Raw genomic sequence first — 27,810 nt, forward strand, 5'->3', positions numbered from 1 at the left:
CCCAGGTGCTAGCACAGCCCCCTGCACGGGAGCAGGAGCGAGGGCATTGTGGGGGTCTGGGGTCTCCCGGGAGAGCGGGGCAGGAGTGGTGGCATCCCCGTGGGCCGGGGTCTCCTGGGAGAGGGGGGGGCAGGACCGGGGGCATCGCAGGGGGCTGGGGTCTCGGGCAGGAGCGGGGGCATCGCAGGGGGCGGGGGTCTCCCGGGAGAGCGGGGCAGCCGCGGCTCTGGCCCCTCCCCGGCGCGGGGCGCGGGCAGGGGCTGGTGGCCGGTGCCCCCCCGCGGGGGCGGCGCCCGGGATTGGCGGGGCTGCGCGAGGCGCCGCCCGGCCCCGCAAGTCTCCAACTTTCTTCCCGCCGCCCCCGGCCGCCGCCTCGCGCCGCCGCCCGCCCCGCCGCGCCCGCTCCATCCCGGGAGCCGCGGAGCCCCGCGATGCTCGGCCGCCGCCTGCCCCGGCTCGGGCCCTGCCTGCTGCTGCTGCAGGTACCGGGGCACCGGCCGCGCCCGGCGAAGTTGCTGCTGCCGGCGGGGGGTGCGCGGTTCGGGGGGGGCAGCGCAATTACCGGGGGGGGGGGGGGGGTCGTGCAGTTGTTGGGAGGGTGCTGCGTTCCGGGGGGGGCCGTGCTGTTCCGCGAGGGGGGGGTCGTGCGGTGGTGGGGTGCGCGGTCGGCTACTCGGGAGACGCGCAGCCCGGGGGGGGGGACGTGCATGGCACGGGGGCTGAGGCAGTCGGGGGGACGGCGGACAACTCGTGGGGGGGCTTGTGCCACGCTGAGGAGAGGGTCGAGCAGTCGCGGGTGGGGGGGCGTTTGCAGGGAGGTGAACGGCAGAGTTGTATGGCGGGGGGCGCGGGGCAGGGATTGTAAAGCGGGGGGGTCCTGCTCGCCTCAAGTTGGAGAGGGCTCGGGGCTGTCCCGGACTCTGCGCGGGGGGTGCGGGGCACCGCGCTCGGACATCGGGCGGAGTTGGGGGCCGGGGCTGCCCGTGGGGCGGGGGGAGCAGCGGGGGGACACGCCGCCGGCGCAGCCCCCGCACACACCCCGGCTGCGAGCAGCCCACCCCTCCGCCATACCCCCCCCCCCAGCCCCGTTGCGGAGCGCGGAAGGCGCCGTCTGGCAGGTGCGGGGGGGGCGGGGGGCAGCGAGACGCGCGAGACGGAGCCGCGCGTGGGCGGGTCGGGCCCTCCGCCGGGGGCGGCTCTGCGGGGGGGCCCGGGCCCCGTGGGGTGCCCTTGTCCCGCACCCGCACCGCACCTGCGGGTGGGAGCGGCGGCCTGCGGGGCAGCAGGGTGAGTCCCCCCGCCGGCTGTGCCGGGGAGCGCGGGGGGGGGCCCTGCTGCACCCGGGGCCGGGCCGGGGCGGCCGAGGTTTCCCCAGCCCCGCCACGGGCGCGAGCACTGAGACCACCTGCGGCGGGGACGCCTCGCTGCGGGCCTGACCCGCTGCAGGCTCAGGCCCCGCACCGGCGCGGCCTCCGCCGGGGGGAGCGGCCCCCCCAGCCCGTCCCGCCGGGTGCCCCCTCGGCCGGGGGGCTCGCCCGGGGACAGGCCCTTCGCCGTCTGTGGAGGGGCAGAGGCTGCGGATGCCGAGACGCCCTCCCTGCCCGCAGCGCCCTCCCTGCCGCGTCCCCCGGTCCCGGACGCGAAAAGCTTCCCAAGGCCACTCGCCCCTGCCTGTCCCCCCGCTGCCACATTGTCCTGGAGCCCAGTGAGGCTTCCACCCCCCCGGGGGGAGCTGCTGGGTCTGGGGGCTACAGCTGCATCTGGCACCAGCATCTGTGGTGGTCAGGAATGGGGGGATTTGTGCCCCCCCAGCCCTGCCGGAGGGGCCGGCCTCATCACCCAGGAGATCTGATTTCCTGACACTCCATTTTTACTTTCTGTGTTTCATGAATAAAATCAAACGAGTCAATTCCCTCTCAGGAATTGGATGCACACCAGGGACACCCCCCCCCCTCCCCCCCCCCGCACAACCCTACCCCCCAGGCAAAGGCTCTTGCGACGTGTCTCTCTCTGGCACGCTCCTCTCTGTTGTACGTGGATGGATGGATGTGTGTGTGTCTATGTGTGGGGGTGGCTTTGCGTGACCCCCCCCTCCCCGTGTCCATCTAACGCAGAGCATCTGTCGGTGCTGGAGCTGCTTCAAGACAAATGGTTTTGTTTTGATGAAATCAGGAGCAGGGCGCTGCCCTTGTCCCCCTCCCTGCCCGCACAGGCAGCAGCGGTGGGGGTGAGGTGGGGGCTCGTGGCTGGGGGCAGCGGGCCCGTCCCAGGGCGCAGGGGATAACCCCGGGAGATGCTGGCAGGGGCAGCGAGCCCCAGCCCCTCTGCGGTGCGGGGCCGGGACCAGCGTGGTCTGGGGGCTTCCTGGCGTGGGGTCCGGCGGCAGGAGGGGCCGGGGTCTGCGCAGCCCTGCGCCAGCAGGCTCGCGGGAGGGAGATGGGGCTGTTCCTGCCCCTCAGTCCTCTGGGCCTGTCGGGGAGAAACTTTCCTGGCCCCTCTCAGGGACAGGAGGGTGGCTGACGGGCGGGGGTCCCACCGGCTGCCCAGGCCCCAGCTGGGGCTCTAGATGTGAGCTCCCCAGTGCCGTGTCCCACCAGGGTCGTGGGGGGTGAAGAGGTGGATGTGGCTGCCTGCCCCAGGGGAGTGCTTTTGCCCGGGCGGGGGTGGGTTTGTGCGAGGGTTCCTTCTGCAGAAGGACAGACCCCGGGGTGTCCCCCCGCCATGCACTGTGTTTGTTGATTGTCACTGCTGGGGCTGCCTACGTGCGTCTCCCTGCTGCAGTGGACAAGCTCCCCAGCCTAGCGGGTGCCTGGCTCTGCCGTGTGTGTGCAGACCACCTCTCCTGGCCCCCCCACCCCTCATGGCTGCTGCTGCTTGGGGTTTGCCTACGTCTGGGCTCGGGATGGCAGCGCTGGGGCAGGCGGGGGAGATGCTGCCCGTGCTCCCCGCAGGTGATCTCCTGCCTCAGCTTTCCTCAGGCTGCTGGTTGATGTTTATGCGTTAGATTTTTTCTGTGCATTGAGCATTAAATCGAGGGGGTCCCTCAGAGTAGGGCTGGCCTGGCTTTCCGCAGGTCTGGGTCCTGTCCAGCCCCCCAGGTGCACCCGGGAGCGTGGGAGACCCACGGCTGGGGCTGGGCGCAGCTCCTGGGTGCTTCTTCAGCCCTCCTCAGGCTCGAAGGGCCGGCTGCAATTTTGCAGCGAGGAGGGGCAATTCCTGTCCAGCAGCCTCCTGGCCTTAGCCCCGTGGTCCCTGATGCCCAGGTGACAGCGTGAAGAAGAGCCAGCGGTGGTGAGGGGCAGTGTGCCGCTGGCCCTGGAGCAGGCAGGAGCAGGCAGGAGCAGGCAGGGTCCAGCCGGGCTGCCAGGGAGGAGAGCGGGCTGCGGTGGCTTGGTGCAGCAGCAGGGCTGGAGTCGGGACACCGGTGTCTTTCCTCACCCCTGCTCTTGCCTCACTGCCTGGCTGTGCCTTGCAGGAGCATGCTTCCCCAGCACTGTGCCTCGGTTTCCCTCCTTCCTGGCGCAGGGAGGTGAGATGGCGATGTCTGCGAAGCACCTGGAGTGTTGCTGGCAGGTTTTCCTTCCTAGATTAACCCTTCTCAGGAAAATCCTGTCTTGCAGTGCCGGTGGCCGTGCCAGCAGGAGGCTGGTGGTGTGGGATGCCAGCCTCCGGGAAGCTCACCCTGCTTCATTCCCTTTCCCTTGCTGTCACCCAAGAGCTGTCACACGTTTACTGAGTTGTTGGCTGACAGATGGCTTTGCTCTTAAGCAGATGCTGCCAGCCCTTTCGGTGCAAGGACACCCTATTCACCCCCTCCAGCTCCCATCAGTGGGGAGAACTTAACCCTTTCATAGCTCAGAGACATGTAGCCCGTTTGGAACTGGGGGAGGGTAAATGCAGTTTGGGTGGCAGTGCAGCCCTGCAAGCCCCTGTCTGCCCAAGAGTCCCTGTGGGCGCAGAGCTGCAGGGAGCGGCCCCAGCAGGACCATGTCTGACAGGACGGTGCCTGCTGGGGCCAGGGGAGAGGCTCCGTGCATCCCCCCTTGCCTGGTTCCTGCGGATCCCCCGAGCCACCCGTCGCCGTGGCGGGTGCTGTGTGCTCAGCATGGCTGAGCTAATCTATCGCCAAACAAACACACACTGTTATTCCGAAAGAAGGTTTCCAAGCGACTCATTTCCCTTTTTTTAATAACTCTTCCCTGTGGTGCCCTTTGCACCCTGAGCTGGGAGATTCAATAAGGCTGGAGCCTGGAGCGTGGTGCGGCTCAGCCTCCTGCCGAGGGGGGGGGGCAGTGGCTGGGGAGGGGGGGCACCCAGGGGTGCCCCCCGGCCAGACCCGCTCCTGCTCTTCCACTGTGTTGTTCTGGCTGAAATCCGGGGCCTGCTTTATTGCTTTTTCCTCCCCCCTCTGGTTTCAAATTGCCAGTTTTCTACCAGGTGCTGGGGGGGGCTGGGAGGGGGTGGCCTGAGCTGGGACAGCGAGGCAGCCAGCAAAGCGAGCGCTTCCCTCTGCAACAGCAGCCCTAAGCTGAGCACCCCTCCGCCCCACTGCTAATCACACCCGTGCCAATTAACACTCCCAGACTAATGACTTTTGCCCACCCTCCCTGCATGCACAGCTCCTCCTCCCAGGGAGCCAAAGTCCTGGCAGCCAGTGGCCCAAAGTGGGGCGATGCCGCCCTGAGACCCCAGCAGCCGAAGCCTCCCACCCCCCCTGCCTGCCCTGGCCAAGTTCCAGCATCTCTGAAGAGCTGCCTGGCTCAGCCTTCGCGCTCGGGCGCTGAAGGTAAATGGCCCAGGAAAGATGAAGCTTCCTCTCCAGCCGCTTGGATTGCTACTAAAGAAATAATCACGTCCCTGTGCCCGTGTTCCCTGCTTGCCGGCTTTTTTCCTGATCACTGTTGCAAAAGGAAAGTCATTGTGGAAATGAGCGCCCAGCCTGCAGAAATGATCAGCTGCAAAGAGCCTGCGGGGCCCTGCGCTGGTGGCGGGATTAATTTTCCCCTCCCCAAATAAATCCCCATCAGACCCTGTTGCTCGGATGGGGCTGACTGCTCTGCACCCAAAGCGCAGCAGGCTGCTCAGCCCGGTGCCGCCAGCGGCACAGACCCCGGCCGACCCTCGTGCCTGTCTCACCAGCTGTGCTGCGGGTGTCACAGTGGGCAAAGGCCCTCTCGTTCCTCCTCCTGTCCCCCGAGCACCGGGCAGCGGATCCTCGGCTCCTTGGCGAGCAGAGTGATGCTTTGCACTGCTTCGCCTGGCGCCTGCTTGGGACCGGGAGCCTGGTCTGGGTGGTGCGTGCGAAGCAGGGCCAAGTCCGCTTCCCGGGGATCGCGAGGGGGCTCCCAGAGGACGGTGGGGCTGCAGGGACCCCTTGTCCCCTGCTCCTGGCGGGAGCTGGTGCCTGGCTGCGGTGGGGCACAGCCCCTGTGGCCCCAGGACGGTGCAGCCCCAGCAACGCCCTTGAGGGTCCCCAGGGGCTCTTGGAGGGTTTTAATCGGCCTCTGCTGCAGGGCGTGATGCGGGGGACAGCCGTGTCCCTGCCGCTGCTCGTCCCTTGCTGCTCCTCCTGGAGGGGATAAAACCCGGCTGGCCCTGGGAATGTGCCGGGGGGAGATGGGTGGGGGCAGCGGGGGGGCACAGTGCTGGGGGGGGGGGGCATGGGGACGGGGTCCCCACTGAGGGGACAGCCCCGCATCTGCCCCTCTCCACGTTGACCTTCGCACCAGCCCTGCCTCATCGGGGGGGGGGGGGAGGGGGTGCGTGTAGTGCGGGGGGGGCTGGAAATGCAATTTATGATCCCGTCTGATAAGATCTTATAAAATTTCTCGGGCACACTCGAAATTACATTTCCATAGCTCAGGAGAAGCGATCTCCTCGCACGCCGATACCTGCCACTTTTATAGCTACATTTATTGCAATAATAAAGTGAAATGGTGAGGCGAGGGGGGGGGAGGAGAGGCAGCTGGGCAGAAGGTGGGGGCTGTGTCCCTGAGGGCCTGGGGTCCCTCTGGTTTGGGGAGGGGGGGGAAGCTGTCCCCTCTCTGCGCCCCCCGGGAAGACCTCACCCACCGAAGAGCTGGGGCAGGTCCGCAGGGGTGGGGGGAGCCCCCCTGCCCGCTTCGCGGTGGGGACGCGGAGCAGAGCCGCGGGGGCCGGGGGGGATGCGGGTCTCCTGGCTGGGCACCCTGGCTGCTGCCAGCAGCCCCTGCCAGCTCTGCCTGCGCTTCCCCGCATGGCACCCATGGGAGCTGCCCACGCCGCGCTCCTGCGGCCCCGCGCCGAGGGCTCAGCCGGGAGCCGTGACCCGGGCCGGAGGGGTGGGTGGCTCGCCCTGGGCGTGCAGCCCCTCTCCCCAGGGACCCGCAGCCCCGTCTGCCCCGTCCCCGAGCGGTGCCGGTCCCGCGGCCGAGCCGAGCTGGGTGCCACAGGCGGGCTGGGCTCCGGCAGCGCTGCCAACGCGCTGCTGGGCGAGCAGCGTGCAGCCTCCTCGAGGCCCTCAGCCCGGGCACCCCCGTCCCCCCCGCCGCCCCCGTGCCCCGCTGCCGCGCGCACCCGCCTGCACACCCCTCTCCCCCTTCCCGCTCCGGTTATCTCCTCATTTTCTCATTCATTCTCTTTTCTTCCTTGAGTCCAATGAGTCACACAAGCCCTGAATCCTTTGCCTGGTGCTGTCTCCTCCCTTCTATTATATTTTTTCCTTTGCTCTTAACGGCACTTTTCTTTTTCACCCGTGGGGGGAGAGACTGGGGATGTACATTTTTCCCTGCTCCCCCCCAGCTACCTACCAGCTACTGTCTCACCATGAAGCCCTTAAAGGTAATAAATAAATAAAACAACGACTGAGGAAAGAAAAGGCAGGAAACGAGTGACAGGGAAAAGGAACCAAAACGAAAGAAAGAAGAAGGAGGAAAAAAAAAGTCCTACTCAGGCTATGAAATATTTATTAGCCAGCGCGTGCCGAGCGCGTTAATAAAGCTGCAACATTTGCATATTTTTTCTGTCTGCAAGGAGCGAGGTGTCTGTTTAGGGGGTGAAGGAAAACACATCTGTGGAAAGCTGATTTCTCCTGGCCCCGCACAGGTCGTGCTCCCGCGCGAGGCAGCGCTGGACCTTGTTTGAGCGTCGCTTTAGGCAGGGGTGTCACCGGGAGCAGGACCCCAGCGCGGCTCCTGTGGGTGCTGCCGCGGGCTGCGTGCGCAGGGCGGGCGCTGACAGCTCCGGCCGCCCCACGGTGCCGTGACCTGATGGTGGATTTGGCTTTGGCAAGCTCATCCGTGCTCCCCCCCCAGCAAGGATGTGGTCGTGCTGGGTTCGCCCGTCCTGGTGCTGGGGCTCCTGCAGCCGCCTGCCCGCTGGGCTGAGTTCGGGTGCGAGCAAACCGCTGGCAGTCGCAGCGGCAGCGCAGAAGAGGCAGAGGAAGGACTGAGGAGGCCTTTGGCTGGTGGTGCTGAGCTCACCTCCAGGGCAGGATGCGTCCAGCCATCACGACGATGCTGTGGGCATGTGTGGCAGGGTGGCTGTGCATGAGTGCATCCTGACGTCCCTGTCTGTCACCTGCTCGACCCCTCGGTGCGTGAGACTGGGGCAGATTCAGCTTCCCTCGGAGCACGGTGCCCTTTCACCCCACCACGTCCGTGCTGCCCCCTTGTGCTGGGGTGAGGGGGGCAGCCGGCACTGCTGCCTGCGGCAGGGTGGGGGCTCCCGGCTGTGAGGTGGGGTGCAGGAGGAGGGGGCTGAGTGACTCCACGGGGCTGCGAGGTGAGGAGGGGATGGGCCGTGCGTGGGCAGTGGGGGCCCAGCCGTGGGGCGAGCCGCTGCCTGCACAGACGTGGGGTGGTGTGCTGTGTGCGGCGGGGCTGATGCTGGGGGGGGGGCACTGAGCAGAGTTACCCCTGCTGGGTGCCCCGGCCCTGGAGCAGCAGCCAGGGATGGGCTTTCAGGAGTCTTTGAGCTGGGAGTCAGTGGGATGCTGGGGCAGCTGCTGGGGACAGCCAGCTAGGTTTCTCTCCTTGCCCTTGTGAGGCTGAGATGGGGGACTCTGCCCTTCCTCCGAGACTGTCCTGCATCCCATTCCTGCACCCCCTGCCCGTGACACCCCACGCCTGCCCGGCAGCCTTCCCCTATAACCCCCATGGGGCTGTGCACTGCTGCCGCCCCCGGGCCCCCCTCACCTGTCCCACTCCCCGTCCTGCAGCCCCGTCCTTTTGCCCTTGGGTCCTTACTGCTGGAGCAGCATCCTCGGTCGCAGCCTCCCTGGCAGGGACGGGCAGCCAGGCTGGGTCTTGCTTTGTGCTTCTGGTCTGTGGCCCCTGAGCTCCTCCCAGCTCCACCAGAACCCGGACCCAGCCCAGGTGTGCCCAGCAGCAGGTTAATTCGCTGGCCTGGCACCGCGCAGCCATCACTGCAGATTTGCCTCACAGGGTCTCTCGCTGGCAGCCTGCCACTCACCCGCCCCAGCTGCGTCGGAGCCGCACGCTTGCGCCCAGCGGGGCGCGGGCAGAGGCATGGCCGTGCTGGGGCAGGTGCACGGGAGGCACAGGCACGCGCTCGTCACGCAGAGGCTCCCCTGCAAAGGCACACGCGCAGAGCCACCTCGCGTCGCGTGTGCATGTGTAACCACGCGTGTGTGCGCACAGATGCGCTCACAGGGATGTGAAGGCATTCGCGTGCATTCAGCCGCGTGAAGAGCAGTGCATGTGGACATGAGCAACTGCAGGCGTTTGTTGCAGTCCCCTGCACGCTTGCTGCAGGTGCAGACTGGGCTGGGCAGGCACCGGGCAATCGCGTGCACACCTGGCACCCGCGGGCTTGCACACTTGCGCAGACACGGGAGCTCCCTTGGGCGCTCTCACTCACACGCAGTTGTTCAGACGTGCATTGCACGCCTCAGCACGCTGGGGCGCATGCTTGGGTCCCTCCCTGCAGCCCAGCAGAGCCCACCGCTGCACCGCGTCACCCTGCCACCGCATTAGCACCCGCGCAGCGCCAGCGAGATAAATGGGAGCTGTCAGAGGCACCTTGTTTGCTGCTAACCTTTGGAAATGCCACACCGCCCCGAGCTGCGCTGCGCTGGGGGGAGCAGACCCACGGGGATTGTCGCTCACCACCTCCAATTAATCTCCTTGCACTAACGAAGGCAGCGAGGTGACAGGGGAGAGGCTGGCTTGACCCTGCGCCCATGGGGAGAGCTGGAGACCCCAATCAGCGGATCAGCGCGCGCTCTGCCACCGACCCCCGCCAAGGGGGGGACAGCTCAGAGCCAGGTGCAGGGGACAGGCTGGCCATAGGGATGGGGCGTTCGATGAGGGTTGTCATGGGTGCTCTGCTCCTGGCGGAGGCAGGGGCTGTTTTTCCTTGAGGTGGTACCCCATCGCTCCTGGCCCTGTTCTCTGGGTGCCGGGAGCTCATCTCAGTCCACGCTGGGACAGCCGGTCCACACCCCCCCTCCCTGTGCTGATCCGCTCCCCCTGCCAAGGTGACCGTGGGTCTCGGGGGAGCCGCTGACGGTGCTTGGCCCTGCCAGCAAATGGGATGTGAGTGGCCATCACTGCTGGTCCTGACAAGCCAAATTGATGCCGGCACCGAGAGCCTTCCAGTCCCTCCGCAGCCACCCCAGCCCTTCCTGCATCCTTGCGTGGCTGCTTGTGCACACGGTGGCTCACGGGTGCCTGCAGACGCGTGGCAGCCCTGCACTGCCAAGGGCACAAGGGACTTGAGAGCAGCAAGAACGTGTCATTGTCTTGGGGTGACGCGTGGCTGCAGCAGCGCATGCATGTGTAATGGTGAAAGCAAGCACACCAGACAAACATGCATGAATGGTGCATCGCAGCCGGTGCCCAGCACGCAGTGGAGGCAGAGGGGACAGATCCTGGTGCAGCCAGGGAGGAAGGGGGCTCTGCCCACCTGCGCAGGAGGCACTGGGACCCCCGTGTACACCTGAGAAGCGTGTCTGAGAGGTGCATGTGCACGCATGTGCATGCTGCACCCCGGACCCTCACAAGCAGAAGCATTAATATTTAGTGCAAGGTGTGAGTGGGACCTGCCCTGAATGCCGACAGCGCTGGCAGGGTGCAGGGGGGTGACCTTGGCTTCTCTTGGTGCTGTCGTGGAAGAGGCTTGCCTTGGCCCCCCCCTCTACTGTGCCCCTTGCCTGCAGGCTCCAAGACCCCCGGGCTGGCCAGGGGACGCAGTCCTGGGGCTGCACCAGGGGCGGTGGGCAGTGAGGGTCTCCCCACATCTCTGTGCTGCCCACGGCCCCAGGCTGCGCTTCTGCCGCAGTCGATAGCCCTGGCTGCATCGGCAGTTGCTGCCCTGCTCTGCAATTCCCTTTCATCCCCCGCTCCCCCCGCAGCTCCTGGGGAGGGACCTGGGGGTGGGTGGGAGGCTGCCAGCCTGGCCCCTCGCCCGGAGGGGCTGGGGGGCCCTTCTCTCCCCACAGGGACAGGGGCTCCTTTCCCCTGGGAGGGGACGTGTCCCAGCTTGATACGTCCTCACTAGATAAAGAGCCCGGGGGCCTTCCTGCCCTGCCCTGTGCCCAGTCCATGACCCACAGACCCTGGCCCCATCCTGCCCCATCCCCCTGCACAAACTTGGCCGAGGGACCCACAGCCCTCAGTAATGTAGGGAGCTGCTGTCAGCACCTCCTTCCCCAGTACGCGCCCATCCCCACTGATTCCCACAGTGTCCCTCTCCACTGCCTTTCTGTCCCTGTCCCGTCTCTGTCCCTACTGCTTCTCTGTCTCCACCACAGCCCTGTTCCCGCTGCATCCCTGACTCCGCTGCCCCCCCTCACTGCTAGCAGGGGATCATGGAAGGGGGGTGAATTGGAAAGGGAAACTGAGGCAGTGGAGGAGGGCTGCGGTGGCTCACACAGCACTGCTGGGGGGAACCAGTCGTCCTGGCTCTCAGCCCTAGCTGAGATGGAAAGCCAGCGCACAGCTGAGAAACCTCCAGGATTCTTTTCCAGGCTGGTGGGGGCTTGGGCAGCGTGTGCGCGTTCCCCTGTGGGTTGCAGTCTCCATGCTGTGCTCTGTCCCTGCTCTGTGGGTGCAGGCGGGTTTTGGGGGCTCCCCGTCCAGCTGCTGGGTTACCAGTGCCACTGGCCCGCCTGGGCTCATCTCTTGGTGAGGGACGCCCATTGCTTGCCCGCGGTGGGACGTAGGGCGCTCCCAGGCTGATGAACACGTACGCGTGGGATTAACAATGAACCCGTAGCTGGGGTGGAGGGGGAGCGGCAGTCCCACCAGGGCCACTGTCGTCCCCCCCCAACACACACAACACCGCTCTCTTGGCTGGAGGAAGGGTGCTGGGGGGCTGCCCTTCTCCCCTTCCCCCCATTTATCTCTCCATCTCATCGTCCTGCCGTGCTCGCTCCCTCTCTCTCTGGCTGGTGAAGGCACCCAGCTTTGAAGCTGCGTTGAAATATAGATAAGGGCGAAGGCAGCAGCCGCGCTCAAAGAGAGACTGGGGAGGGAGCTGGGGGACGGCCGGAGCGGAGCGGGGGGCTGCAGGGATGCTCAGCCACAGCTTCTCGCTGCACAGTGCCCTGTTCCCAGGCCGGGCTGAGGCCCCACAAATCCTCCCCTGCCCACAGACCCGGGCGCACGCAGCCGTGCCTGGGTGGGCCGGTTTTTGCGGCAGAGGCAGGTCTGTGGGGCGGAATGGCCGGTGCTGGCAGGAGCAGCCGGGGCTGCTGCCGCTGCTGCTGCGGCTCAGGCGGGAGCGAGCCCACGGCAGAGCAGATTTACAGGCTTAGCCCGGCACACACAGCATTAGGGGCGTAAGGCAGTAGATCCCGGAGACAGCGGTGTGCAGCCTGGCTGAGAGACTCCAGCCCAGCAGCTGGAGAGGAACAGGGCAAGGGTGGGGGCCCGTGGCCGGGGAAGCCCCCCTGGTGCTGCTCCATCACTGGTGGGTGCCCAGCAGAGCCCGGTCCCCGCACACAGACTGCCTGGCCGTGGAGGAGGGGGTCGGGGGGACTCAGCCCTCTCTGATGGGGGGGCACGGGAAGAGTGCACTGCACTCCGAGGGGGAGAGCGGCATCGAGCCATTCTGCCGGTGGTGCCAGGATGAGACCCCCATCAGCAGCAGGCAGGAACTGTCCCCAGCGCCTCCCACCCTGCCTCCAGCCCCACCAGCTCAGATTCAGCACTGAGGCATGCCTCAGTTTCCTATGGGGGCATAGCCCCCCTGTGCCCCCCCCCAGGCTCCTCCAGCTGGCACCTCTGCTCTGAACCCTCCTTCCCCACTCCCCCCCTCTCCGATTCCCCCTCGGGAAATGGGTCGTCCAGAGCAAAAACTGCCAGCGCAGCCCCAGCCCCTGGCAGCGCGCAGGCGACAGTGATTGACGAGGCCGAGGCCGATGGCGCAGCGTCCTGCGCCGGGAGCAGCTGGCAGGGCATGCCGGGCGCCGGGGCGCGGAGCCGGGAGCAGCCGGGCTGACGGATGGGGAAGCGGGGGGGGCAGGTGGGCTCAGGTGAAGGAGGGACATGGGACGCGTCAGAGACAGGGTCTGAGGTCTGGAGAGGTGCCAGCTGGCTCTGCGCGCCGCTGCCGAGCCGTGCGATGTCCGGGCCGGCAGCCGGCTGGGCAGAGTGACGGCTGCGGGGAGCCTCGGCCAGGAGACGCTGCCGTCTCGTCCCGGCTGTTCCCTAGCGGGGGGTGGGTTCCAGCCTCCTTGGTGCACAGGGTCCCTTTCTCGACCGGTGTGGCTGGGAGCTGCTGCGTGACCCCCAGTGCTGGCCGTACCTCCAGAGGGTCCTGGTGTGCCGGTGGCCATCAGCACCTCCCCAGCCGGGCTCACAGCTCGCCCAGGTTGGGGGTACCAGGCAGCTTGTCTCCATTGCGGCTCCCTGCCTCGATTTACCCCCCCGGGAGAGGAGCTGCCTCTCCCCACCCTGTGAGAGACCTTGCCAAAGGCTGCTGGCTCTGTGTTGGATGAGGGGGTGTCCCCACGCCGGTGCAGGGACCTTGCAGCTGTCTGGTGTTTTCCTCCCCTCCGCTGCCCATCTTCCCTGCTTCTGCTGCAAATTCCCTCCCTCACCAGAATGCAGAAAGTGACCCCAGCCCTCCCCCCTCCCGGCAGAACAAGGGGTCCCTTCTCATTCCTGGCATGCCCCCCCTCTGCACACAATGCACCCCACTCTTCAGCCGTGTCTGCCCAGCGCAATTACCGTGGAGGGCGGAGCAGCTGCTGTGCAGCTTGGCGGGGGTCTCTGTGATTTCAGCCGCAGATCAGAGGCACTGGGTAATGCAATTAGGCTCCCCTGGCAGGCAGCACAGGGCTCTGCTGCCTCCCCATCTCGGAACACGCTGCTGCCCGCCACCTCCCTGCATCCTAATAGGCTTCAGCTGTGGTGGGGCAGGCAGTCATGCGTCGTCCCATATCCTGCTTCTGCCCGTCACAGGGACATGGATGGTGCTGGAGAAGCAGCACTGGCGCCCGGGGTCTGTCTGGGACAGCCTGTGCAGGGCCCAGCAGGGGCTGGGGTTGGCGCGGGCAGGGAGCAGCCATGTTCGGCTGGGGACATAGTGGATGGGGGGGGAGGGCATGGTGCCAAAGGGGTGTGTGGCCACAGAGGGGATGCAGAGGGGTGCGGGAGGGGAACACGGAGCCAGCAGGGTGCATGGGGACAGGCAGGAGGAGGAGCGAGGGGTGGCAGGCACAGCTCGAGCAGTCTCTGCCCTCTTCCCCAGATGGTGTGTGCTGGGGGCCACATCGCCAAGACCCTGGGGTACCTGGAGCTGGGCACCTCCGGCCTCCTCAAGGATGTCCCCTACGGCACCCTGAAGCCCCCGCTGCTTGACCCTGGGCGGCTGATGCCGGCTGAGCCCCCCCGGGGTGTGGGGACACCCTTGGGTGCTGCACGGACCCCCTGGGACTGGCAGAAGAACCAGACGGCTGGGGAACTGCCAAATCCCCGTGCCCGGCGCAAGCCCTCGCTCAAGTCTGGCCGCACCAAGAAGATCTTTGGCTGGGGCGACTTCTACTTCAACATCAAGACACTGAAGTTCAGCCTGCTGGTGACTGGGAAGATCGTCGACCACATCAACGGGACCTTCAGCGTCTACTTCCGCCACAACTCCTCCAGCCTGGGCAACGTCTCGGTCAGCATCGTGCCCCCCTCCAAGGCAGTGGGCTTCGAGGTGCTGGTGCCGGCACCCCCGCCACTCCCGCGCCCGCCCCCCCAGCAGAGCACCCTGCCCGAGGGGCGCCCAGCCAAGGCCCTCAACTGCCACGTGGAGTACGAGAAGACCAACCGGGCACGGAAGAACAAGCCCTGCCTGTACGACCCCTCCAAGGTGTGCTTCACCGAGCACACGCAGAGCCACGCTGCCTGGCTCTGCGCCAAGCCCTTCAAGGTCATCTGCATCTTCATCTCCTTCCTCAGCATCGACTACAAGCTGGTCCAGAAGGTCTGCCCCGACTACAACTTCCAGCACGACAACCCCTACTTCGGCTGACAGCCGCGCAAAGGGACGGTGGGCACTGGAGCTGGAGGCAGACGGGGGCCAGGGGCTCCTGCACCCTGTCCTGGCTGCACGGTGCCACCCATCGCTCCCGCGCCAGCCCCCCCCCCATCACTGCAGCACCTTGCCGGGGCCCGGGAGCCGGGCCGGGCACAGCCCCCCCGGGGCACGGCGGGCGCAGGGGGTCCCAGCCCCGCTGCCCGCCGCGCTCCCATCCCTGCGGCTGGCGGGGGGTGCAGGTGGGGAGCCCGGCCCCCCCCCACCCCACGCCGGGGGCTGGGTGGGGTCCCCGGGAGCACGTGGGCGAGGTGCGGGGGTGCAGCCCCGTGCAATGGCGTTGGCCGGGCGGGTGTCACCCCCGCGCACGGCTGCGGGTCACGGCACCGGGGCGAGCTCGGGGGGGGCTTTTGTCTTTCTGCAGCCGTGGGAGACGGGCACGCGTGTGCGCGTGGAGACGCGTGTGCACGCCAGCCTGCGCGCGCCGCCCGCGTGTTTCGGAGGCTTCCCCGTCCCCGGGCCCCTCCCCGGCTGCGGCAGCGCTGGGGCACGGAGCCGAGCCCCCGCTGCCCCATGGAACCCCCCGCGCCGGGAAGGGCCCTGCCCAGACCCCCCCCCCGCCCCCCGCCCGGTTTGCGCCCCCCCCGGCTGCTGACCGCCCCCCCCCCGCCCCCCGCCCCGCGCCGGGACGCAGCGGTCCCCGGCCCCGCGCCAGCCCGGCCCCGGCTGGGGGCTGCCCCGGCCCTGGCGCCGCGCAGGGGCTTCTTCACCTTTTTTTAAGAAAATTCAAATGGAAAAAAAAGTGGAAAATAAAGAAAAACATTGGAAAAAAAAAAAAAAGGAGAAGCGGTGGAGTGTGCTGATCCCGTCCCTCACCGTGCGCCCGCTGCCCCGGGGCGGGGGGGCCGGGGGGCTGGGGGTGTCTGCACCGCCAGTTTCCCGTCGGGCCCTGCGGTGCCGGCAGCCCTTTGGCCCCGCCCCGCCCCGGCAGCGCTCGCGCGGCATCGGCGGGGCCGGGGCGGGACCGGGACCGGGACCGGGACCGGGGCGGGGACCCGCACCCGCACCCGCACCTGCCTGGAGCGCGGGGCGCGATGTGGCCGCTCCGCCTGGGCAGGGTGAGTCTTGGGGCTGGGAAGGGGGGGTCCCGGCGCCGGGGGGGGGCCGGCGCCCGGGGAGTCCCGGTGCTCGCAGGGCGCCCCGGTACCCGGGCGCGTGTCCCGGTACCCGGGGGAGCCCCTGTGGCCGCAGGGTCCCGGTTCTCGCAGCGTGTCCCGCTCACCGGGCTGTTCCGGTGCTCGCAGGGGGCCCCGGTGCTGGGAGGGGGGGGGAGGGGGTCTGGGTGCCCGCGGGGGGTCCCGGTGCCCGGGGGGTCGCTGCCTGCGTCCCCGTTTCTCCTGGCCCCCCGTCCGCCCCAGCGCCCCTTTGCGGAGGGGGGGGCCCGTGGCAGTGGCCCCCAGTCCCGGCCCCCCGGCTTGGCAGCGGCACCCCCGGCCCGGCCCCCGCCCCGCGGACTTTGCGTCCGTCCCGAAGTCCCCGGGCCGGGGCAGCCACCGCCGCCGGCCTTGGCCCTGCCCGGCGACCGCGGCCCGCGGGTGATGCAATGGGGCGGCGGCGGTTACATCACCCGGCACCGGGCACCGGCACGGGGCAGAGCGGGGGGGCACGGGTCCCCCTCCGCGCCCCTCGGGACCCTGGGCTGAGGGGAGCAGTGGGGGCCCCCACGTTGTGCGTGGTGCTGCGGGGGGGGATGCGGCAGTGACCCCGCAGCCCCCCCCCCCCCCCCGCATCCCCGTGCACAGGACGGGGCCCTGCGGCGTGGCTGGGGGTTCAGCCATCCCACCCAGGCGTGGACACGGGCACACACGTGTGTGGCTCTGCTGTGCACGCACTTTGCGCCCGCAGCCGGTTTGGCTGCCATTCCTGCAGCTCCTGCCCCGGCCATGGGCCCAGGAGGCCTTGTGGGGACCTTGGGGGGTCCCCACATGCCCACCCTGGGGGGCAGCTCTGGTGGCTGGAGACAGAATGCTGGGGTCTTGCTCCTGGCACTGTCACCTGCTGTTCCAGGGGCACTTCGGGGGTAAGGGGGGGCCTGGCACTCGCCTGTGCAGGCTGGCAGCCTGGCAGCCCCCCTCTCCTGCGCAGGCCCTGCAGCGATGTGGGGGTCTGGTGGCCACCAGCAGCCGGCGGGCACAGCACGGCACCGCCACGGCGGCTGCCACTGGACACGTGCCTGGCTGGACGGGACAGGAGAGTCTGGCCGAGAGTGACCCCGAGGTGTGGACCCTGGTCCAGAAGGAGAAGGATCGGCAGTGCCGGGGGCTGGAGCTTATTGCCTCTGAGGTGGAGTACAGGGTGCTTGGGGCAGGTGGTGGTGACAGTCCCGGGGGACCCCTACTCAGGCAGGAGCTCTGCTGCCCTGTTTCTGACTCCCCTTTTCCCCTAGAATTTCTGCAGCCGGGCCGCTCTGGAAGCCCTGGGCTCCTGCCTCAACAACAAGTACTCGGAGGGGTACCCCGGCAAGAGGTAAAGGGGGGGGTAGGTTCTGGGGAGTCGGAGGGCACTGATGGCATCAGGGTCCTCCTGCAGCTGACATTCAGCTGCAGGAAAGGTTAAGGGGAGCCCCAGGGCAGGAGCGGGTGCTTCCAAGGGGAGGCTGTCCTCTCATGTGGGGCAGGGTGGGAGGCTGTGGGGCTGGTGGGGGAAGGCCTGCAGCCACCTCCCTTGTGCTGCAGGTACTATGGGGGAGCCGAGGTGGTGGACCAGATTGAGCTGCTGTGTGAGCAGCGGGCTCTGGAGGCGTTCGACCTGGATCCTGCGCGCTGGGGCGTCAACGTTCAGCCCTACTCAGGGTCTCCAGCCAACTTCGCAGCCTACACAGCCCTGCTGCAGCCCCACGACCGCCTGATGGGGCTGGACCTGCCTGATGGGGGCCAGTACGTAGCGGGGTGGGGCAGCCTGGTGCCTCTTGGGGGGGCCCAGCCTGATCCTGTGCCTCTGCCTTTCCCTGCAGCCTCACGCACGGGTACATGTCGGACATCAAGAGAATCTCAGCAACGTCCATCTTCTTCGAGTCGATGCCCTACAAACTTGACGTGAGCCAAGGGGGGCAGGTTCCTGGGGGGAGGGGGGATCTGCTGGTCGAGCTGCTCATCCCAGTGGTGCCCCTGTGGTGCCTGAGCCGCTCTGCCATCCCCTGCCTTGCTCTCCCTGTGTCCCAGCCATGTCCCGGTGCCATGGGGTGCGCGGGAGCTGCCTGTGGTTCAGCCAAATGTGCTCTGCTCTGAGCTGGGGACAGGGACGTGCCTCGGGCAAGCTGTCTGTCTGTCTGTCTGTCCCTCACAGCCAGCCACAGGGCTGATTGACTATGACCAGCTGGAGGTGACAGCACGGCTCTTCCGTCCTCGTCTTGTCATTGCCGGCACCAGCGCATACGCCCGCCTCATCGACTATGCTCGCATGAAGAAGGTACAGGGCGGCAGGCTCCATCCCACGCAGCGGGAGCTCTTGTGCCTGCGTCAGCTTGAGGACAGTCATGCCCTGCTCATGGCCATGGAGACAAGGACAGCCCGTGACCCCCGTGCCCCACGTCCACAGGTGTGCGAGGAGGTGAAGGCCTACCTGCTGGCAGACATGGCGCACATCAGCGGGCTGGTGGCAGCCAAGGCCATTCCTTCGCCCTTCGAGCACGCGGACCTGGTCACCAGCACCACGCACAAGACCCTGCGCGGCGCCAGGTGAGGCTGTGTCCTGGCCCCGTCCCCTGGAGGGTGCCCGCCCGTGGTGGGGGAGTGCGAAGCAGAGGATGCGCTCGGTGCTCTGGCTGGGGCCAGAGCTGGGAGGGAGGGTCCCGTGGGAGGGTGGGAGCGCTGTCGGCGCTAAGCCCCTGCCATGGGGGATGGCGGGCAGGCAAGAGAAGCAGAACCCACTCTCTCTTGCTGCCAGGTCAGGACTGATCTTCTACCGCAAGGGCGTGCGGTCGGTGGACAAGAAGACGGGCAAGGAGACGCTCTATGACCTGGAGGACAGGGTCAACTTCGCTGTCTTCCCCTCCCTGCAAGGGGGACCCCACAACCATGCTATTGCTGCTGTAGCCGTGGCCCTCAAGCAGGTCTGTGCTGGGCTGGTGGGCTCAGGGCTGGGGGTGACCGGGGCCCCACACTGACGTGGTCTCACCGCACCAGGCCAGCTCGCCAGCTTTCCGCCAGTACTGCCAGCAGGTGCTGAAGAACGCCAAAGCCATGGCGCAGGCCCTGCTCCAGCGTGGGTACACCCTGGTATCAGGTAACGCCTCGTTCCTCGCGCTTTTGGGGACCGGGAGGGACGAGGCTGTGGTAGGTCGTGAGTGGCACCACTTGGTCTCGGAGCCCCTAGGCAGCAGTGGGGAGCGTGGCAGGGTGGGGGGCAGAGGAGCGGGTGCCAGGCAGAACTTGGGAGGTGGCACAGGGGCAGTGCTGCAGAGTGGGGAAGGGGCTGGGGTTTGGCGGTGAGGACAGGGAGTGGCTGGGGTGCTCGGGGCTGGCTGTCGCTGCTCACCCCTTTCCCTTGCTCCCCAGGTGGCACCGACAACCACCTGGTGCTGGTGGACCTGCGGCCCAAGGGCATTGACGGCGCACGGGCTGAGCGGGTGCTGGAGCTTGTGTCCATCACTGCCAACAAGAACACGTGCCCCGGGGACAAGAGCGCACTCACGCCGGGGGGGCTGCGCCTGGGTGAGGGACGGCCCCTGCTTGGGGGGGTCTTCCTGCCTCCATCCAGCCCCAGGCTTTCACCCTGGGGCATCCCCCCTCTGTTTCACCCCTCTTTGAGGACTCCACGTGGGAGTTTGCAGCCAGTTTCTGACTCGGAGCGGGGCATGAGAGCACATGGGGGCCAGGACTTGGGGAGCACCTTGGTGGGACTGGTTTCTGCAGATGGTGCCCCCGAGCAGCTCCCAGCCCTGATGGGCTCTGTCCCCCAGGTGCCCCCGCACTGACCTCCCGCCACTTCCATGAGGACGATTTCCAGAAAGTTGTGGCCTTCATCGACGAGGGCATTGCGCTGGCCCTGGATGTCAAGAGCAAAACCAGTGAGCAGGGGCCCCCATCTCCCCCCTTCCTGGGTGCCAGCCGGCACCTCTCCCTCTGCGTTGCGGGACTGCACCCCAAGCTGGTGCCAGCCTCCCCCCCCGCCTGGGCAGGGATGGGCCTGCAGCAGTGTTCCCCTGCCCTTCTCACCGTCTCCCCCTCTGCCCCCAGGCAAGCTCCAGGAGTTCAAGACCTTCTTGCTGCAGGATGCGGAGACGCAGCAGCGCTTGGCCAGCCTGCGCCAGCGTGTGGAGACCTTTGCTCGTGCCTTCCCCATGCCTGGCTTCAGCGACCACTGAGCGGGGGCTCTCACCGCTCCTGCCGGGCCGGGACTGCCAGGGGGCAAGGGGAGGCTTAAAACCACCCCCTGCATTCCCCACTCCCCTTCGTCCCCCGCCAGCACCTTTGGGATCGGGTACTCCCTCCCCAGGGTGGGGGGTGGCCCACCCCAGTCCCGCTCTCAGTGTTAGGGTACATAGACCCCCCCAGACTCTGATGGGGGGGAGGGACCAGTCCTTGATCCAGCCTTGTCCCCTCTGTCCAAGCAAGTCTTGCACTTTTCTATGGGGAGGGAGGGTTGCTAATAAAAGTGGGGGCAGAGCCTGCCAGCGTGGAGGTGTGTGGGTGCTGAGCCGCGGAGGGAAGGTTGGTGACAAGGCAGTGTGGGGGACAGTGTCCTGAGGGCACCGTACCAGGGTGCTGTTGGTGGATGTGGGGCACAAAGCCCTGGGTCTCACTGTCCACGGTTGTGCCTCAGTGTCCCCCATCCCTTTTTCTCTACCCCGGTGCTGCTGTGGAGGAGGAGAGGTGGGAGTTACGCTGAGCCCTGGATCGAGACCGGTATGGTGGGGGGCCGTGGCCCGGGCTTCCCTCCTTGCTGCAGGGTGCTGAGCTGCTGCGGGGGCCCTCTGGCTGCCCGCAGCACTGGGGGGCTGGAGGCAGCCCAGCCCCTGGCAGGCTGGGCAGCTGCCTGCTCCCCAGCGTGTCCCCCTCTCCTGGGTCATCTGTCCGTGTTTGCTGGCCGGGGGTTTGCCCACATGGCCCCAGCCAAGCCGAAGGCTGCCAGGAAGGACTCCCCTGTCCCAGGACACGCACATGTGTCCATGTGCACATGTGTGTGAGCCCTTCCAACCCTCCCGGCTCATTTCCTCTCCGGAGGGGCTGGGTTGGGACCGGGGTGGTCCCTGGGCAGCTGCTGGGGCCCTGGAGCGTGGGAGAGCGGAAATGCAGCGCCTGGGGGCCATAACCCGCTGTTTCCAGTGGGATGTGAGCCCCCACCCTAGCCTTCACCGGGTGGGGTTGGATGTCTCCTATGTTTATGGGCATGGGAAACAGCATTCGTAATCCATTTTGCTGCCCCTTCCAATAATTTATTACTGTCCAACGAGTTTAACGTAGGCGAGACATGGGGGCAAGCAGTGTGCCAGGCGGGGGGGGGAGGTGGCCGGCGACAGTGGTCGCGTTGCTCCTGCAGCGATGTAGTTTATTGCAGGGGGTGCAGCCTCACAGTTTGGGGGTGCTGAGGAAGCAAGCTGGTGCGTGGTGACCTGCTGCAGAGCTGTGGGGCAGGGGAGAGCCAGGCGGGCTGGGGGGGGCCCCAGCAGTGCTGCCGGGGTGTGGGCATACTGTTCCGTGCCCCAGCACAGCAGAGCATCCCCCGGGCAGCTCAGAAGCTGGGACGGTCCTTCTTGAGGCTCTTGTAGTCAGTGGAAACTGCCAGGAACTGGAGAAGGGAGTGATCTCAGAGGGGGCCGTGTTCCCCACAGCCATCACTGCAGCCTGGCCCTGGCTGCAGAGGGGGGGACAGCGCTCCCCTCCCCAGATCTGAGTGCAAGGAGCTGGAGGGCTCACACACCTCTGCGCCAGGGCTGATGCCACCTCTTCTTCCCCAAGGAAAACGCGATTTCTTGCCCTAAACATGGCCGTTCCCCCACCACACAGTGCCAGGCCCCCATTTCACCCAGTGCTTACTTTGTACTGGTCCGTGGGGCTCAGCTTATTCCAGGGTTCGGGGTTATTTTTTCGATCCCAGCTGCAAGGAGTGATGGGGCCGTCAGACCCTGCCAGGAGGAGGCGGGGGAGACAGGCCGCTCCCACGCCCAAATCCCACAGCCCCCCCCCCCCACTTTTACCCTCGCTAGTGCCCCCAGCCCTGGCTCTCTGCAGAAATAATCCCCCCCCCCCCACAGCCGCACTGCCCGGGTCAGCTGCGGGCGGCAGCCTGGGGCTGCTGCGCGGGGTGCGGAGCTGGCGCGGGGGCCGGGCGGGCTCTGTGCGGGGCTGCTCTGCGAGCGTCCCCGCCCGGGCTCGTGCCCCGGCCGCGCACTGACTCACGCAAAGCACAGCCCGGCTGCCGCCCCGGCACCGCGCTGGCCTGCAAGCTGCTGCACCGGCTGTGCGTGCAGGGGTGCACGTCTGCCTGCCCCCCCTGCCCGCAGCTCTGCGGGCACTGCGGGGGGGGGACAGCACTCCCCTCCCCAAATCTGCGTGCAAGGAGCTGGAGGGCTCACGCACCTCTGTTGCAGGGCACCCCTACCTGGGGGGGGGGGCTGCCTTCTGGCCTTGGCTGCTCTGCCCCCCTCCCCTTTAACAAAAGCCTCCCCCCCCCGCCATGAGCCCCCAGCCTTCAGTCCCTGTTTGGGGGGGGGGGGGGGGGGAAGCCGCCTCCTGCCCTGCTGCGCGGGGCTGCTGTGAGCAAGCAGGGGCACAGCAGCCGTGTGCAGCACCCATGAGCAGGCAGAGCAACTGGATGGAGCCTCCTCAAAGAGGACACGTCCTGTCCTGTCCCGGGAGGGGTTGTGGAAGGCCAGCAAAGCTGTGGGATGGGTCCCTGGAGACAGCAGCTCAAGTCTCCCCCTCTCCCGTCCCCCTGCAATCTGCTGGTGTTGGCCAAGAGCAGAATTTTCCATCTGGGAAGATGCGTGCGTGTGTGCATGTGTGTGCACGCACGCCTGTTGGAGGATGGAGGGGGGGAGCTGTGCTGCAAATGCAGACCCCTGGAGCTGTATAACAGCATTAATGTGCTGTGGGGGTGGTGCTGCTGTTGTATTCCCCCCCTCCCCGACACAGACACACACACGCACAATCCTGTGCTTCCACCATCAAAGACAAGGTGCCTGGATCTGCTAATTGCTGAGCTAAGTACCCTGGGCAGCTGGCATCAAATTAAATCAATGAGCGTTTTACCGGGAGCAAACAAATATTAGACAGGCATTAGACAGCATGAGGCTGCGGGGACCATGGGCCACTGAGCTACAAGGGAAAAAAGAACCCTAGCCTGGTGCGCCACAGCATGCCTTTCTGTCCTGCAGCAATCCATCCACCCTCTCTTCCTCATCAATCCATCCTCACACCTTGTCTTCCTCTCCCTTCTCTCCCTCTCTGTTCTTCCTTGCACACTGTTTTTGTCTGTCCATCCCTCCCTCTTTCTCTCTCCCCGTTCCTTCTCCAACCATCCATTCCACTGGTTTCCCATTCCTCTGTCAATCGATCCCTCCCTACACTGTCTTCCCCTGTCTCCATCAGTGACATACTGATTTTATCTGTCCATCCATCCATCCATCCATCCATCCATCCATCCATCCATCCGTCCATCCATCCATCCACCCACCCACCCTGCTCCCTCTGCAGTCCCCGTAACCTCTCTGCGTCTCTCTCCTGCCCACCCCCAGTTTCAGAGCAGCTGGTGCAGTGCCCAGGGCAGCAGGTTGAAGGGGTCCTTGTCCCCCCCCCGCCTTGAGCAAGGAGAGGGCGGATGGTGCCCCAGCTCCCCTCACCCTCCTCCAGGCACCTCTGCACCCCGGTTTCATTAACCTCCCACTCCCACTGCTCACCATGAAGATGTCAGCGTGCGTCCTGGTGCCTTGTGCTCCCCCGCGCCCGCCCGCCACACCCGGACACCAGCCCCCCCAGCTCCAGGGGCGCGGGGCAAGTGCCCAAGGGGTGTCCAGGGGCACCCCAACCCGTACCTGACATCCGGGCTGTACAGGGCCAGCCTCAGCAAGTACAGGACAGCACTGCCCAGGCCAACACTGATGAAGCCAATGAGGGGAATGAGCTGCAGAGAGAGAGAGAGAGAAAAAAGTGAAAAATACCCCAATAAAATGAATATTTATCAGGCCGACTGGAGAGTGAAAGGGAGAGCTGACACACCAGGAGATTTACAGGGGAAATATGGCAGAGCAATCCTGTAGCTGGGCTGCGGTACACAGTGTAGCTGTCAGCTTGAGTGACTGAATTAAAAGAGGGAAAGAAAAATCAGCTCGTGTTGGAGAGGAATTGGATTTGGAATGAGAAATCACTTCCCCTCCGCCTGCTGCTGCCCGGCACCGGTGCTGGCTGGCACGACTGCGGGTGGGGGCCCAGGGGCCCCATTCCTGGCGTGCAGGGTGCCCCTGGTCAGCGGCTGAGCCTCAGCTAACGATTCCTCCTCGAGGGACTCAGCAGCCTGGGCAGAATGTGGCCCCAAGCCGCGGTGCCCCCCCAGGCAGGTGCTCCCCCCCTTGCAGCTCCCCCCTGGGCTCTGCACCCTTCCCGCACCGTCTCCCGATGAAGCACGAGATGAGGACAGTTCCGTTCGTCTTCCCCTGCGCCTACAGTGGGGACGGACGGGGACACGCTGGGGCCGGGCGTCACGGTGGTGGCTGAGCACCTGGGTCCAGGGCAGGACGCAGTGACAGTGCAGTGCGGGGGGGCACTCGGCGGCCCCCCGGGAGCTGCCCCCGTCCCACAGCGGGCGTCCCTGCGAGCAGGAGGTCCCTTTGCCCTCCTCCGCGCACACAGGGGCTTCCGCCGTGCGTTTGCAGGGCGACCAGCGTCATCTTCTAATCTCTGCTCCCCCTCCACCCGCGCTGCCAATGCCCCAGTGCCCAGGGGGACACGGCCTCAATCGGGGACGAGACGAGGCTGCTTCGACCTCCCCCAGATTGCCGCGCCGGGGAAGACGGTCTGGGCGTAATGAACCTCCCGCCAGCCCGTGCCCCTGGGAAGGCAAACACGGCTGCTGCCTCGCAGTGCCCATTAGCGCAGAGCGGGGAGCGGGGGCCGGCAGCACTGCCAGAGCCGTGCGCGCCGTGCACGCCGTGCGGTTTGCATTGCCAGCACCTGAGCACCTGGGTTATATTTGTAGCTCTGTTTGGCAGCTTGAGCTCTTAGCAAGTGTCTCCGAACCCCCACCCGCCCACCCACTGCACGGTGACTCAGTTTCCCCACTTGGATGAGACTTGGGGGGGGGTCGACTCTAAAAGATGAAGAAGAGGATCTGTCCAAACCTCTCTGTTCTCTGCCAAGCACCTTGATGACCTGCACAGGGAGGGGGGGGTCTTGTTGGGAGACACCCGGGCAGTCAGATGTGTCCCCCTCCCCAGGCACTCACTCCCTGCCCAGCCTTTGATCCCTGGCTGGACCCCCCCATCCTCTCCCAGTGCCCCCAGCACAGCCCAGCTCCTGCTCGGCAGTGCCCGTGCCGAAGCCAAGCAGTGCTCCGCGCTTGCGCCAGCTGATCAAGCTCCTGGCAGATGCAAGCGCCGATTCGGGAGGTCGGAGGCATCAGCAGATAATGATCTTTTGCGCCGTGTGTGGCTGGGTGCCAAGAGGAGCTGGCAGTAGCCACTGCCCAACCGCACCGGCTGATCAAGATGAACTCCACAGCGCCGGGAACTGCGGTGTCTGTTGGAGGAGATTTGGGGCAACGGGTTCGTCTCACCATCTGCTGCTGACACCTTCTGGGTAATTAATGCCTGGGAAGAATTAAGGGTAGGGGGAGCTGGGGGAGCCACTCATGCAGCGGGCGAGGGGCTCTGGAGGTGCAGGTGCAGGCAGTGGGGCCTGACACCCCCACCCCCCTCCCACCCCCGAGACACGCACAAAAATAAACAAGATGTATTGAGAGTCTGACCTTAAGCGTACAGAGAGTTACAACGCTGCTTGTGTGCACGCAGGATTTGCTCTTTAACCCTCACTGCGGGGACCTGTCGGGAGCAAGGCAGGTGCCGCCGTGCTCCCGGGACCCCGTCTCTGCTGGCAGCAGGGCTGAGCCGCCCAGCCAGGCACGGCCAGGCCCCGCCGCAGGCCGGCTGCAGCCCCGGCCACCGCCCAGCACTTCCAAGCGACCCGGCGTCAAGCCAGCACCAGCTCTGCCAGAGTGGGGAGCTGGCCCTGCTCCTACCGCTGCAGCTACAGAAACAGCAGGAAGGAGAAAACAAATGCGTAGAGGTGCTAGGTGAGGCTGGGTCCCTGTGCTGGGATGGGGTGGGATGAGCACCTTGAGTCAAGGTGTGGATGAGCATCCCCTCCCACGGCGGGACCATGCGCGGAGGTGAGCGGACGGTGGGATGCAGCGCCAGGCTCTGCCCACTGCCCAAAAGGTGCCCGCTGAACCATGCGGCCCCGGGACCACCGTGCCGGGCAGGGTCCTGTCCTGCCAAAGCTCCTGTGCTCCACTGCCCTGGTGCTCCACTGGAATGCCTGGGGCGTAATCACCACCGGGAGGGCGGGCGGCCGGGCGGGCGGTGGTGGGACAGTCTATTGCCAGGTGAAATTGCTGATGTAGCTGCCCAGCACAGGCTGCAGCTGATCACGTGTGTCGGATGACATGTCAAAAATTGCCCCAGTAACCTCTGCTGGCAATAATCCTGCTTAACAGCGCAGGGCACATCTCAGTCACTTCATGTATGGGCACCCAGGACCGACCCTCCCCCCTGTATACGTACTGTTTGGGGGCCTCTCCGTGCCCCCCAAGTCACCCACAGTCCTCTGTTTGCCAGCTGGGGAAGCTGTGGCATGCATGAGCAGCAAAGCCCGAAATCCCCCTGGTTCTGCACACAGAAACACCCAGGAGCCCTGGCCCATGCTGCCCATCCGCCCACTCCCACCGAGCACGGGCAAAGCACCCAGGCATCCTGGCTGCCTGTGCCCTCCGTGCTGGCAGCATGCAGGCACCCATCTTTCCCTGGAAGACCCCAGCCCCAGGGTGCCTCCCGCTCCAGCCCTGGGCTCCTCTCCCCTGCCCAAGCCTGCTGACAAGCCAAGCCTCTGTAGGCTCAGCCATGGTTCATCATCCTTTCCAGCCTGGCTGCTCTACCCCCAGACCAAACTGCCAACAGCTGATGTGACTTTCAGCCCGGTGCTCGCAGCTCATTAACCCTCTCCCGGCCACCAGCCCCTGCTAGGTCCCCAGGGAGGGCACCGGGCAGTGGGCTCAGGTGAGGAAGGGGCTGGAGATCCTCTGACAAGGGCCAGGTCCCTGCTAGGGGAGGGGGTCCAGCCCGGCATTAAGAGGCCCATCCTGGCAGGGCAGGGACACTTGCCCAGCTGCCAGCGTCTCAGATGGTCTGTAGTTTATGGGGGTTTAAGCATCTTTGTACACCAAACCCTCAACTTGAAATTTGGATGGCAGGGACAGATCTGAGCTGAAAGTATGGGAGCTGGCGCTTCAAACCTTGAGCGGACGCAGAGAGAGGGGAGGGGGCTTGATTTCCATTCCCACCCCCCCCCAAAGATGCCCCCGGAGCAAGGGGAGAGGACTCGGAGCAGCACCCTGCACCCCAGCAGGGTAAGACGATGTGTGTAAGAGCCGCTGTGCCCGACGCCCAGCCCTGCTCAGCAAAGGAGCCCCGGCCCCTCGGCAGCTCCGGATGGAGGGACTGGGTCAGTCAGCCCAGCGCGGTCTCGCCTCAGTAAAGGAGGGCTGGGGACCACCGGGACCACCCAGCTTACCTGGGGGATGCTGCGAGAGCCGGGAGGACACTGTGAAGGGGAAGCTGGCGAGCAGGGACAGCCTGGGAAAGGCACGGGAAGGGCAGAGGAGCTGGACCTAGAGGCTGGGGAGGGGGTTGGAGTGGGGGAAAAGCAGGCTGGTGAAGGGTGCAAAGGGCAGACGAGGGCAGGGGGAAACAGCGGAGTGAGAAGGGTGTGGGGAAGCACAGGGTCCCCAAGACATGTGGCAAGAGAAGGGCAAGGACAAGCCCGGAGGGATGGGGCTGCAGGGGGTCCCTGGGAGGAGGAGAGGGGCAGAGGGATGCAGAGGAATGGGGAGGAACAGGGGGTCCCAGGAGGGGAGAGGGTGTGGGGTGACTCACTCCGGGGTGCCGCTTGACATGGCGGGAGAACATGCCTCCGAGCAGAGGGCCCTTCATGGCGAGGGTGTGGGGAAGGTCCGGCTGCGATGTGGCAGGTTCCCGAGTGCTGTCCGAGGAGGGAGACTGGGCAGGAGACGCGAGGGAGGCGTCTGCAGCAGGGCTGGGAGGGACGGGGCGGGACGGGATGGGGATCCTGG

The 27,810-nt window shown here is 66.5% G+C and overlaps 3 protein-coding genes across 6 annotated transcripts; 2 read left to right on the plus strand and 1 right to left on the minus strand.

The window, feature by feature from the left end:
* Positions 1-392: 392 nt before the first annotated feature.
* On the plus strand, positions 393-15,108 carry NXPH4 (neurexophilin 4). 2 transcript variants are annotated; one of them, XM_075445846.1, is made up of 3 exons: positions 393-482; positions 13,699-14,288; positions 14,394-15,108. In XM_075445846.1, the coding sequence occupies exons 1-3, from the start codon at positions 432-434 to the stop codon at positions 14,464-14,466; spliced, it is 714 nt and encodes a 237-aa protein (XP_075301961.1). In that variant the 5' UTR covers positions 393-431; the 3' UTR covers positions 14,467-15,108. The 2 variants fall into 2 exon arrangements, with proteins under 2 accessions (XP_075301961.1, XP_075301960.1); XM_075445845.1 differs by having other exon boundaries at positions 13,699-15,108.
* On the plus strand, positions 991-20,148 carry SHMT2 (serine hydroxymethyltransferase 2). Of its 3 annotated transcripts, XM_075445833.1 has the most exons (13): positions 991-994; positions 15,529-15,587; positions 16,615-16,812; positions 16,916-16,995; positions 17,205-17,405; positions 17,483-17,564; positions 17,815-17,937; positions 18,067-18,206; positions 18,415-18,580; positions 18,654-18,753; positions 19,026-19,181; positions 19,430-19,537; positions 19,707-20,148. In XM_075445833.1, exons 2-13 carry the CDS (start codon positions 15,564-15,566, stop codon positions 19,832-19,834), a joined length of 1,506 nt encoding a protein of 501 aa, XP_075301948.1. In that variant the 5' UTR covers positions 991-994; positions 15,529-15,563; the 3' UTR covers positions 19,835-20,148. The 3 variants fall into 3 exon arrangements, with proteins under 3 accessions (XP_075301948.1, XP_075301947.1, XP_075301949.1); XM_075445832.1 differs by lacking the exon at positions 991-994 and having other exon boundaries at positions 15,458-15,587; XM_075445834.1 differs by lacking the exons at positions 991-994; positions 16,615-16,812 and having other exon boundaries at positions 15,459-15,587.
* A 772-nt stretch (positions 20,149-20,920) lies between these two features.
* COXFA4L2 (cytochrome c oxidase hypoxia associated subunit FA4L2) lies at positions 20,921-27,781 on the minus strand. Its single transcript, XM_075445851.1, has 4 exons — positions 27,614-27,781; positions 23,504-23,592; positions 21,507-21,567; positions 20,921-21,258 (listed from the first exon to the last, which is right to left on the minus strand). Exons 1-4 carry the CDS (start codon positions 27,668-27,670, stop codon positions 21,202-21,204), a joined length of 264 nt encoding a protein of 87 aa, XP_075301966.1. The 5' UTR covers positions 27,671-27,781; the 3' UTR covers positions 20,921-21,201.
* Positions 27,782-27,810: the final 29 nt, after the last annotated feature.

The sequence above is a fragment of the Opisthocomus hoazin genome, chromosome 32 (genome assembly GCF_030867145.1).
Source record: "Opisthocomus hoazin isolate bOpiHoa1 chromosome 32, bOpiHoa1.hap1, whole genome shotgun sequence".
NCBI lineage: Eukaryota > Metazoa > Chordata > Aves > Opisthocomiformes > Opisthocomidae > Opisthocomus > Opisthocomus hoazin.

What these genes read in the sequence shown, in the direction of transcription:
- NXPH4 (XM_075445845.1), top strand. Translation starts at nt 432, where the DNA reads ATGCTCGGCCGCCGCCTGCCCCGGCTCGGGCCCTGCCTGCTGCTGCTG. An exon ending in CCTGCCTGCTGCTGCTGCAG is followed by an intron (nt 483 to 13,698) that starts GTACCGGGGCAC and finishes CCTCTTCCCCAG; the next exon opens with ATGGTGTGTGCTGGGGGCCA.
- SHMT2 (XM_075445833.1), top strand. Translation starts at nt 15,564, where the DNA reads ATGTGGCCGCTCCGCCTGGGCAGG. An exon ending in AAGACCCTGCGCGGCGCCAG is followed by an intron (nt 18,207 to 18,414) that starts GTGAGGCTGTGT and finishes TCTTGCTGCCAG; the next exon opens with GTCAGGACTGATCTTCTACC. An exon ending in GGATGTCAAGAGCAAAACCA is followed by an intron (nt 19,538 to 19,706) that starts GTGAGCAGGGGC and finishes CTCTGCCCCCAG; the next exon opens with GCAAGCTCCAGGAGTTCAAG.
- COXFA4L2 (XM_075445851.1), bottom strand. Translation starts at nt 27,670, where the DNA reads ATGAAGGGCCCTCTGCTCGGAGGCATGTTCTCCCGCCATGTCAAGCGG. An exon ending in ATGTCAAGCGGCACCCCGGA is followed by an intron (nt 23,593 to 27,613) that starts GTGAGTCACCCC and finishes CTCTCTCTGCAG; the next exon opens with CTCATTCCCCTCATTGGCTT. An exon ending in CTGTACAGCCCGGATGTCAG is followed by an intron (nt 21,568 to 23,503) that starts GTACGGGTTGGG and finishes CACTCCTTGCAG; the next exon opens with CTGGGATCGAAAAAATAACC.